The sequence below is a fragment of the Miniopterus schreibersii genome (assembly GCF_964146895.1).
Source record: "Miniopterus schreibersii genome assembly, chromosome: 7".
Taxonomy (NCBI): domain Eukaryota; kingdom Metazoa; phylum Chordata; class Mammalia; order Chiroptera; family Miniopteridae; genus Miniopterus; species Miniopterus schreibersii.
The window spans coordinates 17,491,242-17,512,176 of NC_138108.1; the positions used below are offsets into that span (position 1 = coordinate 17,491,242).

General features: G+C 39.0%; 1 protein-coding gene across 5 annotated transcripts in view; it reads right to left on the bottom strand.

Annotated features, from left to right (window-relative positions):
• UNC80 (unc-80 homolog, NALCN channel complex subunit) overlaps positions 1-20,935 on the bottom strand; it is a 163,405-nt gene that overhangs the window by 33,969 nt on the left and 108,501 nt on the right. For all 5 annotated transcript variants that reach the window (XM_081143317.1, XM_081143315.1, XM_081143314.1 and 2 more), the window contains 11 exons: positions 18,570-18,753; positions 16,444-16,538; positions 15,385-15,474; positions 14,555-14,656; positions 12,302-12,482; positions 10,936-11,204; positions 9,389-9,523; positions 7,748-7,886; positions 7,026-7,122; positions 4,502-4,672; positions 972-1,064 (listed from right to left, as the gene is read on the bottom strand). In XM_081143317.1, the coding sequence (XP_080999443.1) occupies positions 972-1,064; positions 4,502-4,672; positions 7,026-7,122; positions 7,748-7,886; positions 9,389-9,523; positions 10,936-11,204; positions 12,302-12,482; positions 14,555-14,656; positions 15,385-15,474; positions 16,444-16,538; positions 18,570-18,753 (1,556 nt within the window). The remainder of the gene's footprint in view (positions 1-971; positions 1,065-4,501; positions 4,673-7,025; positions 7,123-7,747; positions 7,887-9,388; positions 9,524-10,935; positions 11,205-12,301; positions 12,483-14,554; positions 14,657-15,384; positions 15,475-16,443; positions 16,539-18,569; positions 18,754-20,935) is intronic.

The following is a 20,935-nucleotide window of genomic DNA, read 5'->3' on the forward strand; positions in this document are numbered from 1 at the left end:
AAATTGAGGCATGAGATTACCATCATATCAGGTGACTTATATAGTTAGGTTTGGAATTAGTTTTATTTTTAATATAAATATATATGATGAGCAAGAAATTAACTTTACATAAAATAATGATACACACTTAAAAATGTGCTTCAGAGAGACTGAAAAATTAGTTTCTCTGTAACAGCTCCCTGCTAACTATTCCATACCAAGAAAAAAGAACTTTCTTGCAAACTGACTTTGGGTTTGCCCTGTTTTAATTTTTCCTTGGAGGAAGAGGCTAATTAAGTGTGTGTGTGTGTGTGTGTGTGTGACTATTTGGCGATTAACACAGACAGAATGAAGCAGGTGAAGTATTAATAGCATAACCAGTGTCTATGAAGCCATCTCTAGTTTGTTATTGATGCGATAGTAGGGCTTGGTATCATACATTTCAAACTTGAATTTCAAAACTTTAAGTTTACATTAGAAAACAGTCACAGAGCTACTAAGTGTATAAAACTCATGTAAGCTATACCAAAACAGGGAAGGAGATTAAATCAGTGACCATGAAGGACCTGAGTCAGTCTGGATGAAATATCTGTGGAAAATCTGTCCAGATGAAAGAAAGTTGACTCCACACAACTGCCCCAGAATGAGGAACCACCTCCGGATGATTAGTGTTTTGTTTGCCTTTCTCTTGGAGACAAATGGAACAACACTGGAATAGTTCAGAGGCCACCCAGGAGGCAGAGAGCATCTTGCATGTTCGTGCAAATAAGTGGACACAAAGGCCCATTTATGAAGGTGCCTTGGATTTCTCTTTGACAATTTCAAATGAAGCCTTTGTATTTTCTTGAACTCTAAACTTTCATCGTTTTTTATTTCCTTGGAGATTTTCACACTTAATATTGACTATTTTCAGGATTCCTTTCATCCTCAACAGTGGAGATTCAGGTTGTATGACATCGAGAGACCATACAAGTATAAGGCCAGTGAATTACCTGGTGTTTACCCCAGACGACATGGTGTGATTGGCTGTGGTGGTCCCTTTATGACCCTGGTCACACCTGCTCATCTGTGGGGCTGTCATGGGCCTGCAACAAGGACAGTAACCACCACAACAAAGCAACAACAACAGAAGTGAAAACATTTATGAAATACTCATTATTGAAGCTCACACAAGTTTTATGTTAGTGTCTCAAAAAGACAGGCTACCTAGCTTTGGGCTTTTCTGTCACACTCTTTTGCTGTCTTTGTTCTGGGAGGCACTTTAAAAGGGACATTGTCCTAAGGGTCTATGAGCTCACTATGATTTAAGTTCTTCTACTTGGCTCTGATCAATAGACTATGACTCTTCAAACTGGACATTTAAGAAATCAAACTTCTAAGTCTATATTAATTGAGAGTTGAGAGCACATTTTTCAATTCTGCAGGTACCAGAAAGTTAACCATTCTAAATAATAAGTAAAAGGTAAAAATGTACATACCATTGGCCACCGACACCATAACCAACCACTCTATTTTCTATAAGAAACTACCAAAGAATGAAAGAATCTTTCTAAACAAAATCATACCTAAGATGACTCAGGGAGTGTAAGTGAGTAAATTGGTATCTGTTATAAGTCAGGAACTTAGATACTTAGATGTATATTTGAATCTAATTTGATATCTGCAGGGTTTGCTTTAAGGATTAGATCAACTTTGCCTCTCTATCGGCAACTGAGACATGGAAGGGACAGTGCAGCTTTTCAAAACAATTGCTTGTATGAACTCTTTAAGGCTTGCTGTTCTAATGCTCATTGTCTGCATGCTGGGTGTGGCCAAAACATGAGTAGGCTTCCAACAATCACACCAGACCTTCTTCCTGTGCCTTTGTTGTGCTAGGCAGAACATAAAGATGGCCCCAAGACCTTCACTCTGAGTGTTACTCCAGCGATTATATTATAGGGCAAAAAGGAGATTATCTGGGTGGGCCTAATCTCACCACCCCAGTCCTTAAAAAGCAGAGAGTTTTCTCTGGCAGAAAGATTCAAAACATGAAGACTCCTGGTGGCATTGCTAGCTAGAGGGTGCCAGGTGAGAAGAAATGCCAGTGACTTCTTAAAGCAGAGAGTAGCCCCTGGCTGGCAGTCAGAAAGGAAAAGGGACTTCAGACCTAAAGCTGCATGGTATGGATTCTGCCAGAAATCTGAATGAGCCTAGAGGTGGATTTTCACCCCTAGAACCTTCAGATGAGAGCCCAGACTGACTAACATCTTGATTTTGGCCTCGTGAGACCCTTAGCAGAGAACAGCTGAGCCTTCCCTGACTTCTGGCCTACAGAAATATGAGATAATAAATGTGTTTTGTCTTAAGCCTATAGGTTGTGGTAATGCATTGCACAACAATAGAAAACTAGTACTAATACAATTGTAATATACTTATTATGTGTTACCAGCTATATAACTGTTAATTATTTTCATGTGTAAAAAAAGGAGCGTGGAAATGAAATGAGGTTCTTATTATCTTCTTTTTGTAAAAACAATAAAGTCAATTTTATTGTGAATAATTATAACCAACCAATGAGGCTAGTTTTACACTCCACCATATTTGATTTTAAGAGTTTTTATTTTAAAAAAATATATCTATCTTTGTTGATTTCAGAGAAAGGAAGGAAGGGGGAGAGAGAGATAGAAACATCAATGATGAGAGCGTCATTGATCGGCTGCCTCCTGCATGACCCCTACTGAGGATCGAGCCCTCAACCCGGGCATGTGCCTTGACTGGGAATCAAACTGAGATCTTCTGGATCATAGGTTGATGCTCAACTGCTGAGTCACACCGGGAGGGCAAGGGTTTCTATTTTATTAAAGATAATTTTAGAACGTATTTTCCTGTCTTTACTAAACCCAGCGGGGTTACATCGTGCCTGGATAGCTCTTTATCTGTCTGCCTTTGTATGTTGAACTGTACTAGTTTAGCATTTAGCATGTCTATGGAAAAAGGCTATCTAGCAATAAAAAAATACCATATGAAAAAAAATATATATTAAATGCACTCAAATATTTAAAGCCATGGTATTTTAAATGTCAGAATTCCATCCGTAATTCTCCGTGAAATTTTGGGTAAGTTAAAGTTAATTTGGGGTAAGTCAATCAGTAATTGACTTATCAAAGGGAACAGAAACGAGGAAAGCACCAACACTGCAGAATATAAGGAGAAATAACTAAAGCAGCGCTTCGGGAAAACTCACTGCTCTTCTCTCCTCTATTTGCAGTAAGGGGCTGGTGATATAAGCAGATGGGCGCAGAAAAAAGAGTGTAAGGCTGACATTTCTTCTTCTTCCTGGGACTTTCCTGAAGCCATCATCAAAGTCTTAGGACTATTTCCCAGGGGAATAGGCAATTTGTCATGGTTCTCTGCTCCACTGCTTCCCATATCCTCGGTTTAGTTGCATATGAGCACTTCGGCAGTGATAGTCCACCCAAGGCTTTGGGCTACACTCCCTTTGCCTACACTGGCAATGTAGCTCATGATGAGAATCTAAACATACATTGACTTATTGAATTGTAGTATCGCTTCCTCTCTCATTGGCTGGTGTGTGTGGAAAAAGTCCTCTGGAGACAGGGATTTCAGCTAGTTCTGTCATCAACAGAGCAAGACGGGGCTGGGAAGTCATAGACAGAATTTTAGGCTAAGGGTGTGACCAAATGGGATAGAGGGGCAAAGACACCAACCCAGGAAGAAGGTTTTCCTATCTCCACTCCAGGAAAGGATATATCCTTCCTTCTAATTTTAGATGGGAATGGAGAAGGAAAGCCAATCATTTGTAGAGTGTCCTGCACTTACCTTCCCCATTCCTCTCACTCAATCTTTTGTCTCTGACCCAAACCCTCCCCCACTCCTGGTCTTTCAATGCCTTCTGTTTCTGCACCCAAGAATCTTGTGATAGGACTAACTTCTTGGAACTTTGTTTAGGGCTGAATTCTGGTGACAATTTACCTTTCTAGCCCCAAATCTCTCAGCCCCCTCTCTTAGCACTAGTGAGTCTTGTCCCACAGAGAATCTGTTCGTTATGGCATTAGAATACAATTTTGCAGATTATGCTTGTTATGCAGTTTTTTAAAATTACAGTAAAAAAAACAACTCAATACAGACAGTAAAATAATAAAAGAACACATAGTTGGAATTGCAGACATTTTCATAAAATAAGAGCCAATAAAAATGTTGATCACATTTTTATATTCGCTAAATTGTCCCTTTTACAAAAGATTTGTTTAGCACTGGGTTAAAACTGCCACAGATGTTCAGCAAACTACATGCAAATGTGTGTTTAGTAACCAAGTACAATAATAATAATATTAGTACTTAGCACAATTTATCCAAACAACTTAGGGAATATTTTCAGTTTTAAGCCATAAAGGACTGAGTTTGGGCAGATATCTGCAAATAAAGACTGGTTTTAGAAATTTTTAGCCATCGCATTTTTCCTTCATCTTTTTGGTTGATACATGTAGTTTAATGCTGTGGATATTTTTGCCAATGGGATTACCTGGTGAGGACCTCCACGCTGTACAAAAGGGCCTGTAGTGATGTCGCAAGAGCAGCGGTGGCAGCGATCTCCTCCCGGGCAGCAGGCACTGTCTCCACTTGTGATGTCTGCCTCTTTAGCTTTTGTAGGTAACATGGGACTAAAGCTTCCAAGACCATCAGCATCTGAAGACTATGTCAACAGAAAGGAAACCAACCACATTTTACATTCTCTTTTTGTTGGTTGTGTCATATTTAAGAGCATGGAAAAGTGAAAAGATAAACATTGCACACTGAACTTTGGGAAAACTGGTAGAAATAATGACCAAAACCTGAAATACGAAAGTTCAAAATGACAGAAACTCTAACGGGCAAAAGTTTTATATAGACCAAAATAAAATAAGTCCTCCCCTCAAAACCTAAATAATGAACTGAATATTTCTTATAAATCTTACATGGAAAGAAAATAACCTCAATGAAAACAACTTTGATAAAATAAAAAAATAATAAAAATAAAAAGTTAAAAGTGGCCTATTTGTAACTTAAAATGATTGATGAAAGAATTAAATTGGCATAAAGAAATTAGCTTTAAAAATTATCCCCTAAAATTGATCACTATAGGTATAATTAGGATGAAGATGTATTTATAAAGTCAGAGTCAAAATATTCTTGGGGTCAAAATATCCTCTGGGCTAAAATAGTAGAGCTGCAATAGTCAGGCCAACATATTTACACGCCAATTGATAACCAAACTTAGGTTTAAGATGGAATATGAGATAATAAAGAAATGATGATAAGGAGACTGGTCAGACAGAGAATATTAAGAATTTGAAGTAATGTCTAAATCTGTACGCCCCAAGCAATTTTTACATCCCAAGTAGGTTATAATATTTAACTTTCAGATCAGTTTCATTTTTCTATCCAATGTTCTAGAAATGACCTGATTTATAGATGTTTCAGGAGAGGACTGATTATTAGGTTGGAATTGGACTAGTTGGAATTGACAGGTACTAGCTCTTTGGCCTTCCTTGCCATAAGAATCACTGGTCAAACTCCCTTCGCTTCAAACCTGAGTGAGAGTCACAACTCACCCCATGAATATGAGATCATCAACTGATCTGAGGTCAACCAACGGAAGTGACTCTGGGTTAGACCAGAGCCAGCATCTTGGAATTAGGATGATAGACAAGATTTATATTCTTGTTTTTTGTGTCACAATAGTTTGTAGTCTCAGTTCTTTGAATTTACATCAGAAAGATGGTATCCTACCTAGATCTGGCAGCCTTTACAGAGGATCAACACCCTGGAACAATTCATCAGCCTATACTTGTCTCAAAAGTAAGGGAAAGTAGAAGCAAGAGCTGTATTATGTTTATGACTAATCCTCAGTTTTTTTTCAAACTACCCTGACCGTGAAAGGCTGTCAAGGAAGGAATTACAAATAAGAGAAATAAGAATATTGAAACAGTTGGATGTTTGATTCATTCATTGCGTAAATGTTTATTGTTATATCTTCTATGGAATAAAGCACCATGTTGGACACTGGGAGGTACAGACAGATATACTAAAAATATGGTAGCATACAATCTGGTGCTTTGTTTACAGTTAGGTATTATATGAAAATATCAAGGTAGATTGAGAAGCAGAGAGGGAGAGATTGCCTAATGTTGATATAACTGGGAAGGACAAAGGGTTTGTTAAACCAGAATATGGAACATTTTAAAGTTCTAGTGTTTTTAAGGAAGTATGCTACATTAAAAGGAGGTTATCTGTGGTTAATTTGTCTCTGCCTTTAGAAGACCTATTTAGTAGAAAGATGAAACTGGTTTTCATTTTGCATATCACTGTATATCTCAGACCAGAGTCAACATCCTCAAATTGGGATGACATTCTCCATGCTAGTCCTTTAAATTCCTTGCACTTAGCAAAATAACAGGCAAGATTTATATTCTTGCTCTTTGTGAAGAAGTTTTTATTGCTTCTTGAAAGGAGTTTCTTTAAATAGATTAAATGTCTATTCTAAAATTTTATTTGCTCTTAATTTGTATTGCATGTGAAGATATTCTCTAAACAACACTAAAGATCTTAGCTGCTGCACGAGTTCTAAATTAGGGGATTCCAAATTAGTGGAGATTTACCATATTTTCCAGAACCTTGGCTATGGCAAGTTTCCCAAATTTAGTTTTGGAAAACTGTCTTGCAAGAATGTTACAGGCTGCCCAGCTGGGCATGGCTAAGTGGTTGAGCATCGGCCTAGGATCCAGGAGGTCACAGTTCGATTCCCAGTCAGGGCACATGCCGGGTTGCGGGCTTGATCCCCAGTTGGGGGCATGCAGGAGGTAGCCAGTCAATGACTCTCTCTCATCATTGATGTTTCTATCTCTCTCTCTCCCTCTCCCTTCCTCTCTCTGAAATCAATAAAGATATATATATATTTTTTTAAAAAGAATGTTACAGGCTGATATTAGCAAACATAATCCTTGGATTCAATTTTTTCTTTGCTATATTTACTTATCATGAGACACAGAACAAAGGGCTGCAGTCACCTTCTGAAAGATTCTGGAGCGTATGCCACCACCGTAACACAGAGCTTAATGGCCTCACTTATAGAGAACGTCAGGTCTTCGTTTCCATAGCAGAAATCTGAAGGGATAGAAGGCAAACGCACACAATCAGAGTGGATTCTGCTAGGAATAAGAAAGAATTTATTGCTCTTAATGGTTTTTTTCTAGTTGGATTTTGCAGCTCTTTCTTCATCAGACTTTTTTACTAAACTGCGAAAACTATTAATTTCTTCATCTAAAGAGACTGAAAATTCTGTTGTTGTTTTTTAAACTTTTAAATAATAAAAGGAAAAATAAAAGCACATTTTGGGAGAGTAGTTTTTAAAAAGCTCACCTCTTAAAAGATACATTTGGAAGGCCTACAGCCAGACATGACTTCTAACAATCATGATAATAAAAGACCACTTTGGTGAGTTATTCACATAGAACTGCCCAGGAAAACCCAATTTTCTTAAAACTGTAGTGCTAAATAGTTTACTAAGCATCATTTTAATACAATTTTCATGGCAGAGAATTCCTTACTCTTTAGCATTTACAAGAAATTTAATAAAAACAGAAGATAGGAAAATGTACTCATTCAATTTATACCACTGCTCTATTTATTGCTGTTTTGATTTAGTTCAAAGTATTCAATACAGAGGTTTGTTTTGTTTTTTAAGAACAATTACAAAGAGAAAAAATGTCAAGGCAAATTTTGCTCTTACCTAATGATTTAAGCGGCTTCTCAGCCTTGACCAGCTCGAGGATGTCTAATATGTCCGTGGTCTCACCCTCCAGGGACTGGAGCAAGTCAAACAGGCACTGAGCTGACACACCTTTGCTGGGCCCACTATTGGCAGCATCCTGTGTAAAGAAAGGCAATTTTAGTTTATTGATTCCCACCTCAGTACTGATGTGATTTGATCAGGAATTCAAATTTCACAAGCACTACCGCCGATAACAATTACACATCGATCTGGTGTTCAGCTTACATAATTCTGCACCCAACAATGCTGCTGTGTGATTTTGGAGTGGAACATCTGACTTTTATGGGATCTATCAAATGCTTATCTGGTACAAAAGAGATATTTGTGGAAACTCATAAAAATACAACAATATGTCAGTTGCCAGAAAACTTCATGCCGATGGCTCCTCTGGTCTGAGATTGCAGGATTCAGCATTTGCAAAGGCAGATTTTGTAATCGGTTGAATAGTTCTAGTATGTTTAGGATAACAGTGCTTGTTTGAACAGCCCTGGGAATTTTATAGATCTGTTTGATAATATGTCTCCAAAATGGAGATACTTAGCATCTCAAATCCATTTTAAATGGCTTTGATTCATTTATTAAAATAACAATTCCTTATTAAATTCCTACTCTGTGCTAGACACCATTCTGTGCACTGGGGATATAGCAAAACAAAAACAAAAATCCTACATGGAAAACAACAACTAAAAACAAACAAAAACCAGACTAGGGTCTTGCTTTAATGGAGCTTAAATTCTGTTGTGGGGTATGGTAGGGATACAGTTAGTTAAACAAATATCTGGAAAGCATGTGATATGGTAGAAATGCGCTGAAGAAAAAGGAAAAGGGAGGTAAGAGCTAGAGAACAATATGAAAGAATGTGAATCAGGAACTTTTCCTTTTATCATTTTATATTTTCCATCCTTTTATTAACTGAGTATAAAAAAAAGAACACCTGAAAAGTTGGTCTATTTACATCCTAGGGGCCGAGATGAAGGTTGAAGAGAAATGTTGACTAGAAATGATTTTCTTATTGAAAAAGAAATGATTTATGGTATTCGTATCCCATTGGGTGAAGAAAGAGAGCTGAGAGACTGATTACACAAACAAACAACGGCCAGGTCACACATAACAATAGAACTCTGCTCCCCAACCTGTACTAACCTGCCCAGAAAACCAGCCCAAACCCATTGTCTACAGAAACCAGCCCAGGAAGCCAGCCTGTAATACATCAGGTTTGTTGGAAGTCGGGGTACTAGCTCTAATGGCAACCAAACCCCTGTAACCATAAGCCCCAAAACAGCCAGGACTTGATTAATAAGTAATCTCTGTCCCTGCTTCCAACTTAGGACCAATCAGAGAAAGCCGAATAAGCACCCCTAACCATTCACACAGGATGCCCCACTTCTAGTCGGCCCACTTATAGCTTCTCCAGGCCAACAGCCTCTACTCAGAACACACCCAAAGCCTCCCCTGTCCTCCCTATAAAGATTTCCCAGTCCTCTGCCTGCCTTTGAGTCTCTGCCAAAACACAAGTGATGGTGGCTGAGCCCTTGCCACAGCGAGCTGTGACTAAGGGGGCCTTTGCTTTTCTCGTTTATTTCCACAGTGTTCACTCACAGGAAACTCCAGCAGCGGGGCCACACTAGCAAACAGCTGGAGCACGAAGGGCTTCCGGTGCAGAATGTAGAACTGGTGGCAGGCAAACTCGATGGCTTGGCGCAACTGGGGATTGCTTTCATAATCAGAGTATACCTACGGAAAGATGCCACACAGTCAGAAAATGTCTCATAGCCACGGGGAGCATGGAAGAGAATGGGTCATTTCATCAACTGGTAAATAGTATAACCTTTCTTCAGAGAAATTTGGTAATATACATAAAAATCCTAAAATACATATAAATATACTCTTTCCCCAGAAAGTTTGTGACTAGGAATTTGTCTCAAGAGAAGAATTGGACAAATGTACAAAGATGTATATACAAGGTCCACTGCAAGGTTGCTTATACTAGTGGAAAATTTGAAACAAATTACTCATAAGATGGGGTTGATTAAGTGAATTATGGCATGTGCATAGAACAGAATACTATGCAGTTATTTTTAAAAATGCTGTAGTGCTAAATGTAGCTACAGGGGAAAAAATGCACATGATGTTCTTAGTGTTACATAAAAAAAACAGGTAATAAACTTGAATATATGGTATGATTCAACTTTTGTTTAAAAAAAAAAGGCAGGATAGAGTGCCAGAGCTTTCAAGAAGTGTAAACAATGGTCATGTGGGAGGGAGGATTATAAGTGATCTTCATTTTCTTTTTTAAACTCTTCTTTATCTTCTGAATTTTATAATCAGCATTTATTGTTTTTAGTAATCGGTAAAAAAGTTATGAAAAGAGAGAAAATTCCAACTGTTTTAAAACAAGGCAGAGAGCCCTGGTGATTTTAAAAGTAAATTTCTTGGCCCTGTAGGTTAAGGGAACTCCACTTTGCACAAGAATGTAATACCTTCATAACTTTTATTAAAACTTCCATAAAACTAGAGAACTAGGATGAGCCCCCAGGCCTTCGCTGAACTTCATTCAGTACTGCTAAATGTGGCCACATATGCATCAGAGATGAGTAAACAGAAACTGCTCCTGCTAAATTCACCTCCTTCAACCTCTTCATACCGAAGATAATGCAAAGAAAATCTCCGTTCAGAAAGAAGTCAGACACTCTCTTGGAGAAATGTCAGCTGAACACTTGCCATACACTGGAATATGGTTCTCAAATATTCTAAGGCGTCAGAAACCACCTGGGGGCCTTGTTAAAACACAGATAACTAGGTCCTGACTCCAGAGTTTCTGATTCAGTAGGTTTGGGATGGGGCTCAAGAATGTGCAATATTAACAGATTTCCAGGTGATGCTAGTACTGCTAGATCCTGAGATCATACTTTGAGAATCACTGGCCTAGAAGAAATGCGGAAGCATGTTCCAGGTCGGGGGGAATCTCAGCATAGAATGGAATATTGTGACCTCTTGGAAATTTTTAGGGGAATTTCATTTGGTGCTTTCTGCTGTCACAAAAGAAGGTGACTCTGTCATTAAAAAATTTCAGTATAGATCCTGTAGACCCGCTAGATGAACAGTACTCGGGTTAATTCTCTAGCTAGGAGAGGAGGGCCTGGCACCTGCAGCATGGTGGGCAGAATCCACTGGTAGCCGCTGAGCGAGAAGAGGTGGTTGAAGTGCACAGCACTGTTGATGACGGTGGCCGCGTACTGCCTGAGCAGGGCACTGTCTTCGGGGTGGAGAATCAGAGCCCCGTTAAAAACGTTGAGGAAGAGCATGATTTCATCTCCCCAGGGAAACTCGCTCGGCATGCCCAGGAACATCTCCTCCAGGAGCTGGATCCACAAGCTTTTCTGAAGAGTGTCGAGGCCAAACAGCTCCTTCCCAGCTGTGAGAACATGAAACAGCAGAAACAGAATTAGCCCCACACAGATCCTGTCCGTGTGGGAGGGCGATCCAACCCGAGGGCACTGCTGTTTTCCATTTGTTCCAACAACAAGATGTGACAATCTACTGCTGAAATGCTTCCCAGCACAATAGCTGGCATTGGTATGACACTTCCTAATTCTCAAAGGATTTTCAGCGTCACCTTTGTGATTCAACTCTGTGGGCAGGCAGAAGAGACATCTGCAGTGGGTTGCTGCTGAATACACTGTGGCTTTGAGAGAAGTTATTTCAGAAAGAAAACGGCAGGGTTGGGACTACTGCTTGGTCTTTTAACTTCTGGTCAGATCAGAGCTCTTTCCACTGTCACTCTGCAGCCTCTGGATGGAGACACCGAGCACAGGTATGCTCATTTCAGCATCTGTTCCAAATTAATAACTGAGTAACATACTGAGGTTTCAAAGTGCATCTCTTTTTGTTCCTTTGTCTCTGTTTCTTTCTCTTTCTCAATTCAGGTATAATTTAGAGAGTAAAATGCACAGATCTTATATAGAGTTGAATGAGCTTTGCCAAAAATACACTCTCGTACCCACCACCCCAATCAATATATAAGACCATTTCATCACTGTAGAAAGTTCCCTTATGCCCCTTTCCAGGTAATTCACTCCCCCAACCCAGGGGCAACCTCTGTCCTGCTCTCTGTCACCATAGAATAGTTTTCCCTCCTCTCGAGCTTCTCATACATACCTACTCTTCACTTGGTCAACCTAACATCATACGATTTCCTTCAACTGCTTATACTTAGCTTGGAGCGCGGTTTCAAAGTTTGGTCCCCAGAACAGCAGCATCATCATTACCTGGGAACTTATTAGAAATGCAAGTTCCTGGGCCCCATTTCAGAGCCACTGAATTAGAAACTTGGGGCTAGAAGGCGGGGCCCAGAAACCTGTGTTTTATCAAGTCCTCCGGGTGATTCTGATGCATAGTCAAGGCTGAGAACCACTGGCTTATAGAACTGTCTACTGACGGAGATACCCTCCTGCCAAGGGCAAAACAAGGGCATGAGAAGCCCAAGAGAGGAAATGTTTTTTGTCTCGATACCTTGAGGATCACTGAAGAGTGAAAACTCAGCATCGATAGCACTTCGAGGGAATGAGGGCAGTCGGAGGAGGTCTTCCTGGAGCATGGAGACGTGGGACTGCTTGTGGGCTGTGGGGATCTTCTGCGTCAGGGAGATGAGAAACAAAACCCGCCCCACTTCCTCCAGCTTCCGCGTGAACACCTGGCAGCAAGCAAAAGCGGGAGTGGAGGGAAAACAGAATTAGCAACTCCAAAGTTACAAAGAGTGAAGAAATTGAAGCAAAATCTTTAATAGCAAACTGGCTGAGCATATCAGGGGGTGGGGGAAGTAAAATTAGGGAGAAATTTTTTTTTTAAACCACACAGAAAGAGCAAACAATACTTAATTGACCATCACTCCCTGCATCTGTCTCCTCTACAAACTCTACTCTTGTAGAATTGCGGTCTGGAGGAACACAATACAAGCATTGTCAAGGATAGTTCAATCACATAGAGGCCATTTGTCTAGATATCATAATATAGAAGACCTTTTCCAAGAGGAGCCAGACAGTTCCAATTGCTTCTACCATTTCCACTGATGCCTTAAGCTGTTTCCTGTTGGTTCTGTGTTTGCCTCTTTAAAAGTGAACCAAAATGGGATCCAGGAAAAATCTATCTTGGAACAAAAGCTGATGGGACCCTAGGTTAGATCTCCTTTAGCCCTGAGTTTAGATGGCATGAGCATGGGCCTCTTAGCCCCTACTCATAGTTCTTTTTCTACTGATGATCAGTGGACTGGGGATATGATTTGGGAGTTCACAGGCAGTGAGCCACTGTTGAGGAAACCAGAGCCAGAACCAAGGGTCTGCATATTATTATCTTCCTGAGGAACCTAGAAAGACATCTTAAGGTCCAACGGGGAGTATACACAGGGTCAGAGCCCCATTTTATGCTACCCTTTTAAAACATGTTCTTAAACGTGGTTAAAAAACACACTAGTGAAGTGCCATTATTCATGATGGCTTTAGTTAATTTGTTGCCAAAATATGGGCTAGGATAATTTGAGAAAAAATTGTTTAAATGTAAGATCTTTCCAGTTTTGCCCAATATCTCATCCCTGTAACACATTCAGTATTTTTTCTTTTAAACATAATTTAGGTAGCTAAGAGTAACTATATTTTTAATTGCTTACGTGGCCTAATTCTATACCATTCTTATTCATCTCATAAAGGGATTTTGGATGGTTGTATGCCAAATTATCATTTTTGGTATGTGCAGAAAAACTGAAATTATTAAGTACCCTGACATTTTTGCTTAGACACTTTATTATAAATAAATGTAAATCAATTATAAATAAAAACAATGTAATGCATAGATCATATTAAAATGATATTATTAAAATTTTAAACTACACCTATATTTTGCATGCAAAATAGCAAATTTCCTTAAGCTTGAAGTCTGATATGTGATAAGACATGTGAACATTATTCTGCTTTTCAATCTTTATTTTTTCTTATATTTCTTATTATTTTTTGATTGACTTTAAATGAGAGAGAGAGATCAATTTGTTGTTCCACTTATTTATGTAGTCCTTGGTTGCTTTTTGTATGTGCCCTGACTGGAGATGGAATCAGCAACCTTGGTGTATCCGGACGATGCTCAAACCGACTGAGCTACCCAGCCAGGACCTCTGCTCTTCAATCTTCGATCTAAGTACAACTGCTTGATTCTGTCTCCTGTTTGAAGAGAAGTTAGTAACATGCCCAAGGTCCGATCATTGATCAGTGGCAGAGCTGGACCTGAGTCCAAATCTCTGGACCTTAGTTCAGTGCCCTTTTCAGACATAGGGCACTGATCCCTTTTATTTATTTATTTATTTATTTATTTATTTATTTATTTATTTATTTATTTATTTTCCAGCTAGCATATATCTCTGGACAGACTTCCAATAGCTGCGCCAAGTGTACTTCCAGTTCTGTTTTACAAAACTATGGAATGAAAATCCATGCTTAGACACCAGTCGGTAAATAAATTAGATTTCTATTGTTTATACCCAATGATTCATCATAGCACTACTCTAGGTGAGTGTTCCTTAATATTTTTACATTATGATCCCATTTATAAAACTGAACAAACTATTTTGGGGAACTGTCTATTGATCAAGGGCCCATCCATCCATTCTCTCTAGAGAGGACCAAACAGCATCATAGGATCTCAGGGCTGGCAACACGTTTACAGATTATTTATCCCAATGACATGACAAAACCACAGAATGAAACGGAGGTGGTGAGGCACCTGTTTCTGAATAAGCTCCTGTCCTTTCTCTGGATGCATATGTACAAGGTTCAGCTGTGGGGAGACTGACCTCCGGAAAGGATAAATATCCCGAACGTAGGTCTGCGATGGGATTACACAAAGGCAAAAAGAGAGCAAACGATTAAATGTTTAATCTCATTTCCTCTTTAGGTCAGACAAACACAAGTTATGTATTTTCTAATGGTTTTGATTCTTACTACTTTACATTCCCCAATTCTATAAAACTCCAAGGCAGGAAAAACCCCTCCTCAGGAAAGCTTCGAATCACCCAGGCTGAGTACTCTCTCTAAACATCAGGGTGCTGTCAGGAGACAGGAGCCAAAGGCAGTTTAATCAATGACATTCTGGAAGGAGGTCACTGTAAAGTGACGTCGGTGATCTTTCTGAGGCCCCCTTTTCCTCATTAGATCAGGTCACGCAGATTATGCCTAGCATCATAGAAAAGGGAATCAGAAAAACATTAAAATTCCCAATAGACACACATAGTTGTTATATGGGCAGCTGAGTTTTACATCTAGACTTACTAACAATGAGTCACTAAGTGCTTTACTTGGCTTATCTCCTTTAATTATCACAACCCTATAGTAGGTACTATTTTCGTCTTCTTCATTTTGCAGACAAGGAAACTGAAGGCTACAAAGGTAAAGTGGCTAGTCCACAGCTACCTAGACAGTAAGGCTGTGCGACCTAAGTGGCCATACTCCTAACCTCTAAACAACAATGCCTCCCTGAGTACACGCTGCCCTCAAAAAAGGCATGACAAGCTTTTGACTCCACCGAACATGAGTGTCATTACTACACAGTCTCACCTTATTGTAGTGGATAAGGTTCCATCGTTTATCCATGAGAAAATAATGGGTTGACTGGGATTCTGGGATATTAAAAAACTCCAAACACTCCTAGAACAATAACAATAAATTTTAATAAATGTTTATTGTGAACATATTATGTGCCAGGTAGTAAGCTAAAAAATGCAAATATTATAAAAACAAGGTAACTTCTTATAAAGATTTTATATATATGTGCATGTGTGTATATATATCTTATACACTTCTTATATATTATGTATGCGTGTGTGTGTGTGTAGATACACACTGGATTTGGATATGCAGTTATTCAAAGAATGATATAATAAAGGCTACTAATATGATATAAACCATCTACTCCCATAGTGCTAAAAGATGTACAGTGATAATTCAGACTGAGTAAGAAACTGTGGAGGCACAGTGGCATCTACTAGTCTCAATATTGGGAAGAAAGCAGTTTAATAACAACAGGAAGAGTAATACAAACTACACTTGAGCACTTATTATACACTATAGTCTACGTTCAACGTTTTCCGTGTAGATTACTTGCATAACCTGCACTAGTATCCCAGTACTGTTGAAAAAGAAACTGACAGTAGAGAGGTCCTGTTATTTGATGTAGGTCATACTGGTTGTGGTGGAGCCTGGGTTTGGACTCACTCTGCCTTCAAGTTACCCTACCATCCAATGCAGAGTGGAAAGACGGAGTGATTGTTGAATTTTGCTTCACTGGGCCTTAGCAATTCTCTGGCGATGTCTGGGTGAGGCCTGAAGGAGGCTTAACAACCTTTTCTACTGAAATGAAATATACAAGTTTGGCAAAACTGAATTTTTTGGAGGCCTTTTCTACTTATGTCGCTGCCTGGAGTTGTGGACTCCACATAATAAACACCAGTGATCAGAGGAAGTACACAATAGTGGAAAGGATTCTAGAAGAGGTAAATAGATGCATATATTTGTTTGAAAATAGAAAAATCCCATTTAATTCTAAGCTAGATGATCAGGGAAGTGGCCATAGTCATTGTGCCATTAAAATATCATTTCTGTCAAAGTCACCCCTACCTTTAACAGGGCTTCAAACTGAGTGTCTTCATGGACGGGTAACTGGGTTGGAATATCACACTCATTCTGTCCATGAACTACCAAGGTTTTGGTACCTACAGAAGGGAAAAAGCATAATAAACTGACTTCTACTATAGAAAAAAGCACAAAAATTAAATATTATCTATAAGCCGATATTTTATTGTTATAATTATTACATTAGTGTTTAAATTGAATTGTGTTGTGTACCAACTGCACTCCTTTATTTATAGTTAAATATATATTCACTTATTAAATAATGATAACCACCATTTATGCATGGAGTTCTTAACACTTTCATATGTGTTTTATGTGCATAATTATATTTAAATCTCACAGCAATTCTATGATATGGGTATTATTTTACATCTTACAAGTGAGGAAAGAGCACTTATTTTTATAAGTAAGAACTTATAAGAACTTATATGTAACTTATTCAAAGAAACATTTATTTAGTCGAAGAGTCAGAATGTAAACCTTAAGCATTGCAACAAGAAATATATCCTATATTTTAAATTAGATAATCAGGTAATAACTTGGCAAAATATAAACAGATATATTAGCAAAACCAAAACAAGTACTTTAAATGTAGCTTAAATGTACATTTTCTGTGTTCTACTTAGCCAATGAGACAGTACTTGTTCTACTTCATTCACTAATTCTAAATTTTTGTGAGCATTATGATATACCTTGGTTTTTAATGAGTTGCTTTTAAGTATATGAATGACTATGAGTTTATTTGCTATAATAAAAACTGATCTCTTTGGTGAATTGAATTCAACAAAGATTATAATCTACAGAAAATAATACCCATATTATAGAGTTGCTGTGAGATTTGAATATGATTATGCACATAAAACACATGTAAAAGTACCCATGTAAATACACAACCTATGTACCTACACAACCGTCATTTATTAAATGCTTACTTGGAGTCAGGTACAGCAGTTGAGTATTTTACATACGTAAACTCGTTTATCCCTCAGGATCGTGAACTATGATTACATCCTTATCTTACACATGAGGAAAGCAAGCTTGAAAAACTACGAACTTTTTCGTAGCTAATACTTATTATACAGACAATAAAGGGCAGTTCTATGATTTCAACACAGGCTTCTTTGCTGCTAAAACCTATGTTTTTATATAGAATTTTGGCTTCTCTTTACTTCAATACATGTATCATCTCATATTTTCTTAGTCACTGAACAAGGATAAAGGCTTGGCAAAATTTTTATCTTAAACAAAGACAAGCTATCTAAAGTGGAAAAATAACTGTATCCTAGAGTTTACATCACACTACATGTTCCTTTGTAATTCTCTTCCTGCTTCTCCCTTTTCCCATTTTTCATAAAGCCATCTCTCATTGAGTTTACAAAGAACTGGGGTCCATGCCATGCAAACAATATTATTCTCCTTGCAGTGCCAAAAACTCATTCAAAAAGGCTTTCAGCTCAGCTGGCCCTCTGCGATAGACTTAAATAAATCTGCAACCTTGGCAGCCCTTCAAGGGCTGATTCACGGGGATCTCAGTTCTGATGTCTCCCTTTTCATCTGGCAATTGCTGACTCTTAAAGGGTCTATTGTATTTTTTCAGATTGTATTAAACAAAAATTCTTTGAAGCACTCAACACCAGGGTCAGGACTCTGAAAATTTTCTCATGAATGAAAGAGATGCTTGGTCTTTAAAAGGGTTATTTAGAACAAAATAAATGAACAAACAAGATAGAAACAGACTCATAGACACAGAGAACAGACTAATGGTTGCCAGAGGAGAGGAAGGTTGGGGGGGCTGGGTGAAAAAGGTGAAGGGATTAAGAAGTACACGTTGGTAGTTATAGAATAGTCACAGGATATAAAGTACAGCATAGGGAATATAGTCAATAATATTGTATTAACTATGAATGGTGCCAGTTGGGTACTGGAAATATTGGGGGGGACCACTCTGTAAAGTACATGATTGTCTACCCACTATGCTGTACACCTGAAACCGATATAAAATAATATTGACTATAAACTATAGAAAAATAAAATTGAAAAATAAATAAATAAAGGGGTTACTCATAGTCTTAAAGAAAAAGTTAAGTTGCCCAAAAGCAGTAGCAGATTACCTGGCATTGAAGCGGTCACCAGGAGCTTTACCTCACACTGCTCCTTCTTCATGGTCTGCTTCAGATCCTTGAAGAAGAGGCCCTCTACATAACCCACCACCTCCCACAGGAAGGTCAGAGTGGCTGAAATGGCATCCATGCCCCACTCGCAGGGCGTCCGCACGAAGTACATGATTAACCCCACCTACGAGGCAGAACAGGGAGCGTTCACGAAGCCACAGTGATCTCTGTTCAAATGCTTCTCCAACACTCTCAATGGCAGTAAGCAGGAGAGGGTGCAGCTGGAAAACTGACCAGAATAGACGGCTGCCCATTTTTATGTATCACTAAAAATGGTTATGTCTTAAGATCATTTTTCCAGACTTCAAGTCACTTGGTAGCTCAGGTACTGAGGTGACCTGAAAATAATCTCTATGTGATGTTTGCCCAAACATTGTGGGCAGCTTGGATTATGTCTAATGGTCTGAACCTAAGAACTTGCTGCTTAGCGAAGTCAGTGAACTTGAAAGTCTTCGTTTGCATCCTCTCATAACTTTGAAAACTGTGTGCCCTTTTGTAGATTTTTAAGCTGACATTGAAAATGTCTCATAAGTTTATTTTTTGTTAATAAGAATAGAATATGTTAAACATTCTATTCATTGAAATAAGAGGAAGACTGACTGTAACTGGAACGTGTACCTCATCAAATTTGATGAAATAAGCTTTAACTACCTTATTCAATAATGCACAACAAAAATCAGGAAAAAAATGTAGAAGTGGCTTTTCTCCATTGTTTCTTGAAAAACTTGCTAATCCAATAAACCTGTCCAGTTACAGTGAAAGAATCAGTGTCACAAACCTAATCAGAAGGCTGAATAGCCTAATGAGGGCCAGAGCTCAATGCTCGTAGAAACCTATAAAAGACAGGAAAAGGCGGGAAGTCCTGTAGATTCCAAGTGCCTTGATCAATCAGGAACGAGGCTTCCTTAAAACTGACGCAGTGCAACAGATTCCTTCTCTGCCTAGCGCGTCTGCCAGTCGCAGCCTGGCGACATCTGTGATGGTCAGGGTGGGACTTTCTGTGTACAGCAGGGGAATGATGGTTGAGATGGCGGGTGTGCTTGAAAAGTGCTAGGACATATTTGTAAGATGAGGATTTGGAGACTTATTCCCTTAAAGCTTTCTGAGCAACAAACCACTTCAAAAGTCTTTACATACCCCCAGATGTGCTCATACCCCAGGTTGAAGGTCTTTGAGCCAAGTTAAATGAAGGATTTAAATGTCCCTAACGAAGTCTGGAAGAGATGGGTTAGTGTTCCCGACATCCCCACCACACACATCTGTAATAGTTGTTAGAAAGAAGATGTATACTAAGGGTAATGATTTAAAAATGACTCTGCCTTTCACTGTTTGTCATTCTGAGTACAAGACCCTTTCCCTAAGTCCATTGAAAATATCCATGTGCCTGGGATTCAGGGGAAGATTAGGGTTGAGACAGAAATGCAGAGACAGAAATTTATATTCATGCAAAACAAGATTATATAGCACTGCCAAAGTATTGTCAGCCCTTTTGTCTATTTGCTTATGAATTACTTAGCTGGGAGGACTTACATCTACCATTAAGGCATATTTGGAGTTGACAGGAGAGTATGGCAGAAGGGAAATGAAATGTCCATTTTCTTATCCCAAGGCTAAAAGATGGAGGAGGGCAGCGGTCCAAGGAAGCATCTCCCCTATCCAGTGACCTGGGAATGGGCAGGCACACTGAGGGGGCTCTTGCCTTTAGTCTGTTGGGTGTCTGAGACTTTCCACACCCACATGGATGCAGCATAAACTTGGCAGAGCACATACTTAAACTGAGGGAGGCCCTGATATCTGGCTGTGATGACCTACCTTTGGCTTTTGTGTGATGTAGACAGGATCAAGAAGTGTCAGAAAGCTCAGCTGGAGAGCCTTCTAGATAGACTTGGCATAAGCTGGTGTCACTTATGTAAGATGCTCTAGCTGGAGCCATGTGGAACTCACTACCAGAACTCAACAGGAGCTGAGGTGAGGTTGAGTTCCCCAGCAATCACCACTGGGAGCAGAGGGACCCCAAGTCACAGCGGCCATGGGCTTTGGCTCCCACTGGCTGGGCATCCAGCAACCAGTCACATAGAGAGCACTGTCTCATGAAGGGAGGAGCCAGAGCAAACGGTGAATAAGGGATAGAAAGCTGAACAAAGGTCTTTTAATTTCCAACTTCACATGACATTTAAAGATGAAAGCAGTTGGAAAGGAAGGGAATTCCTAGAAACTGAGTATTTTTAGCCAAGAGAGATTGAACGCTATCCAAATGCACCATTTGTATATTTTTATCAGTCGGAACTTAAAATTGGATTGGACGT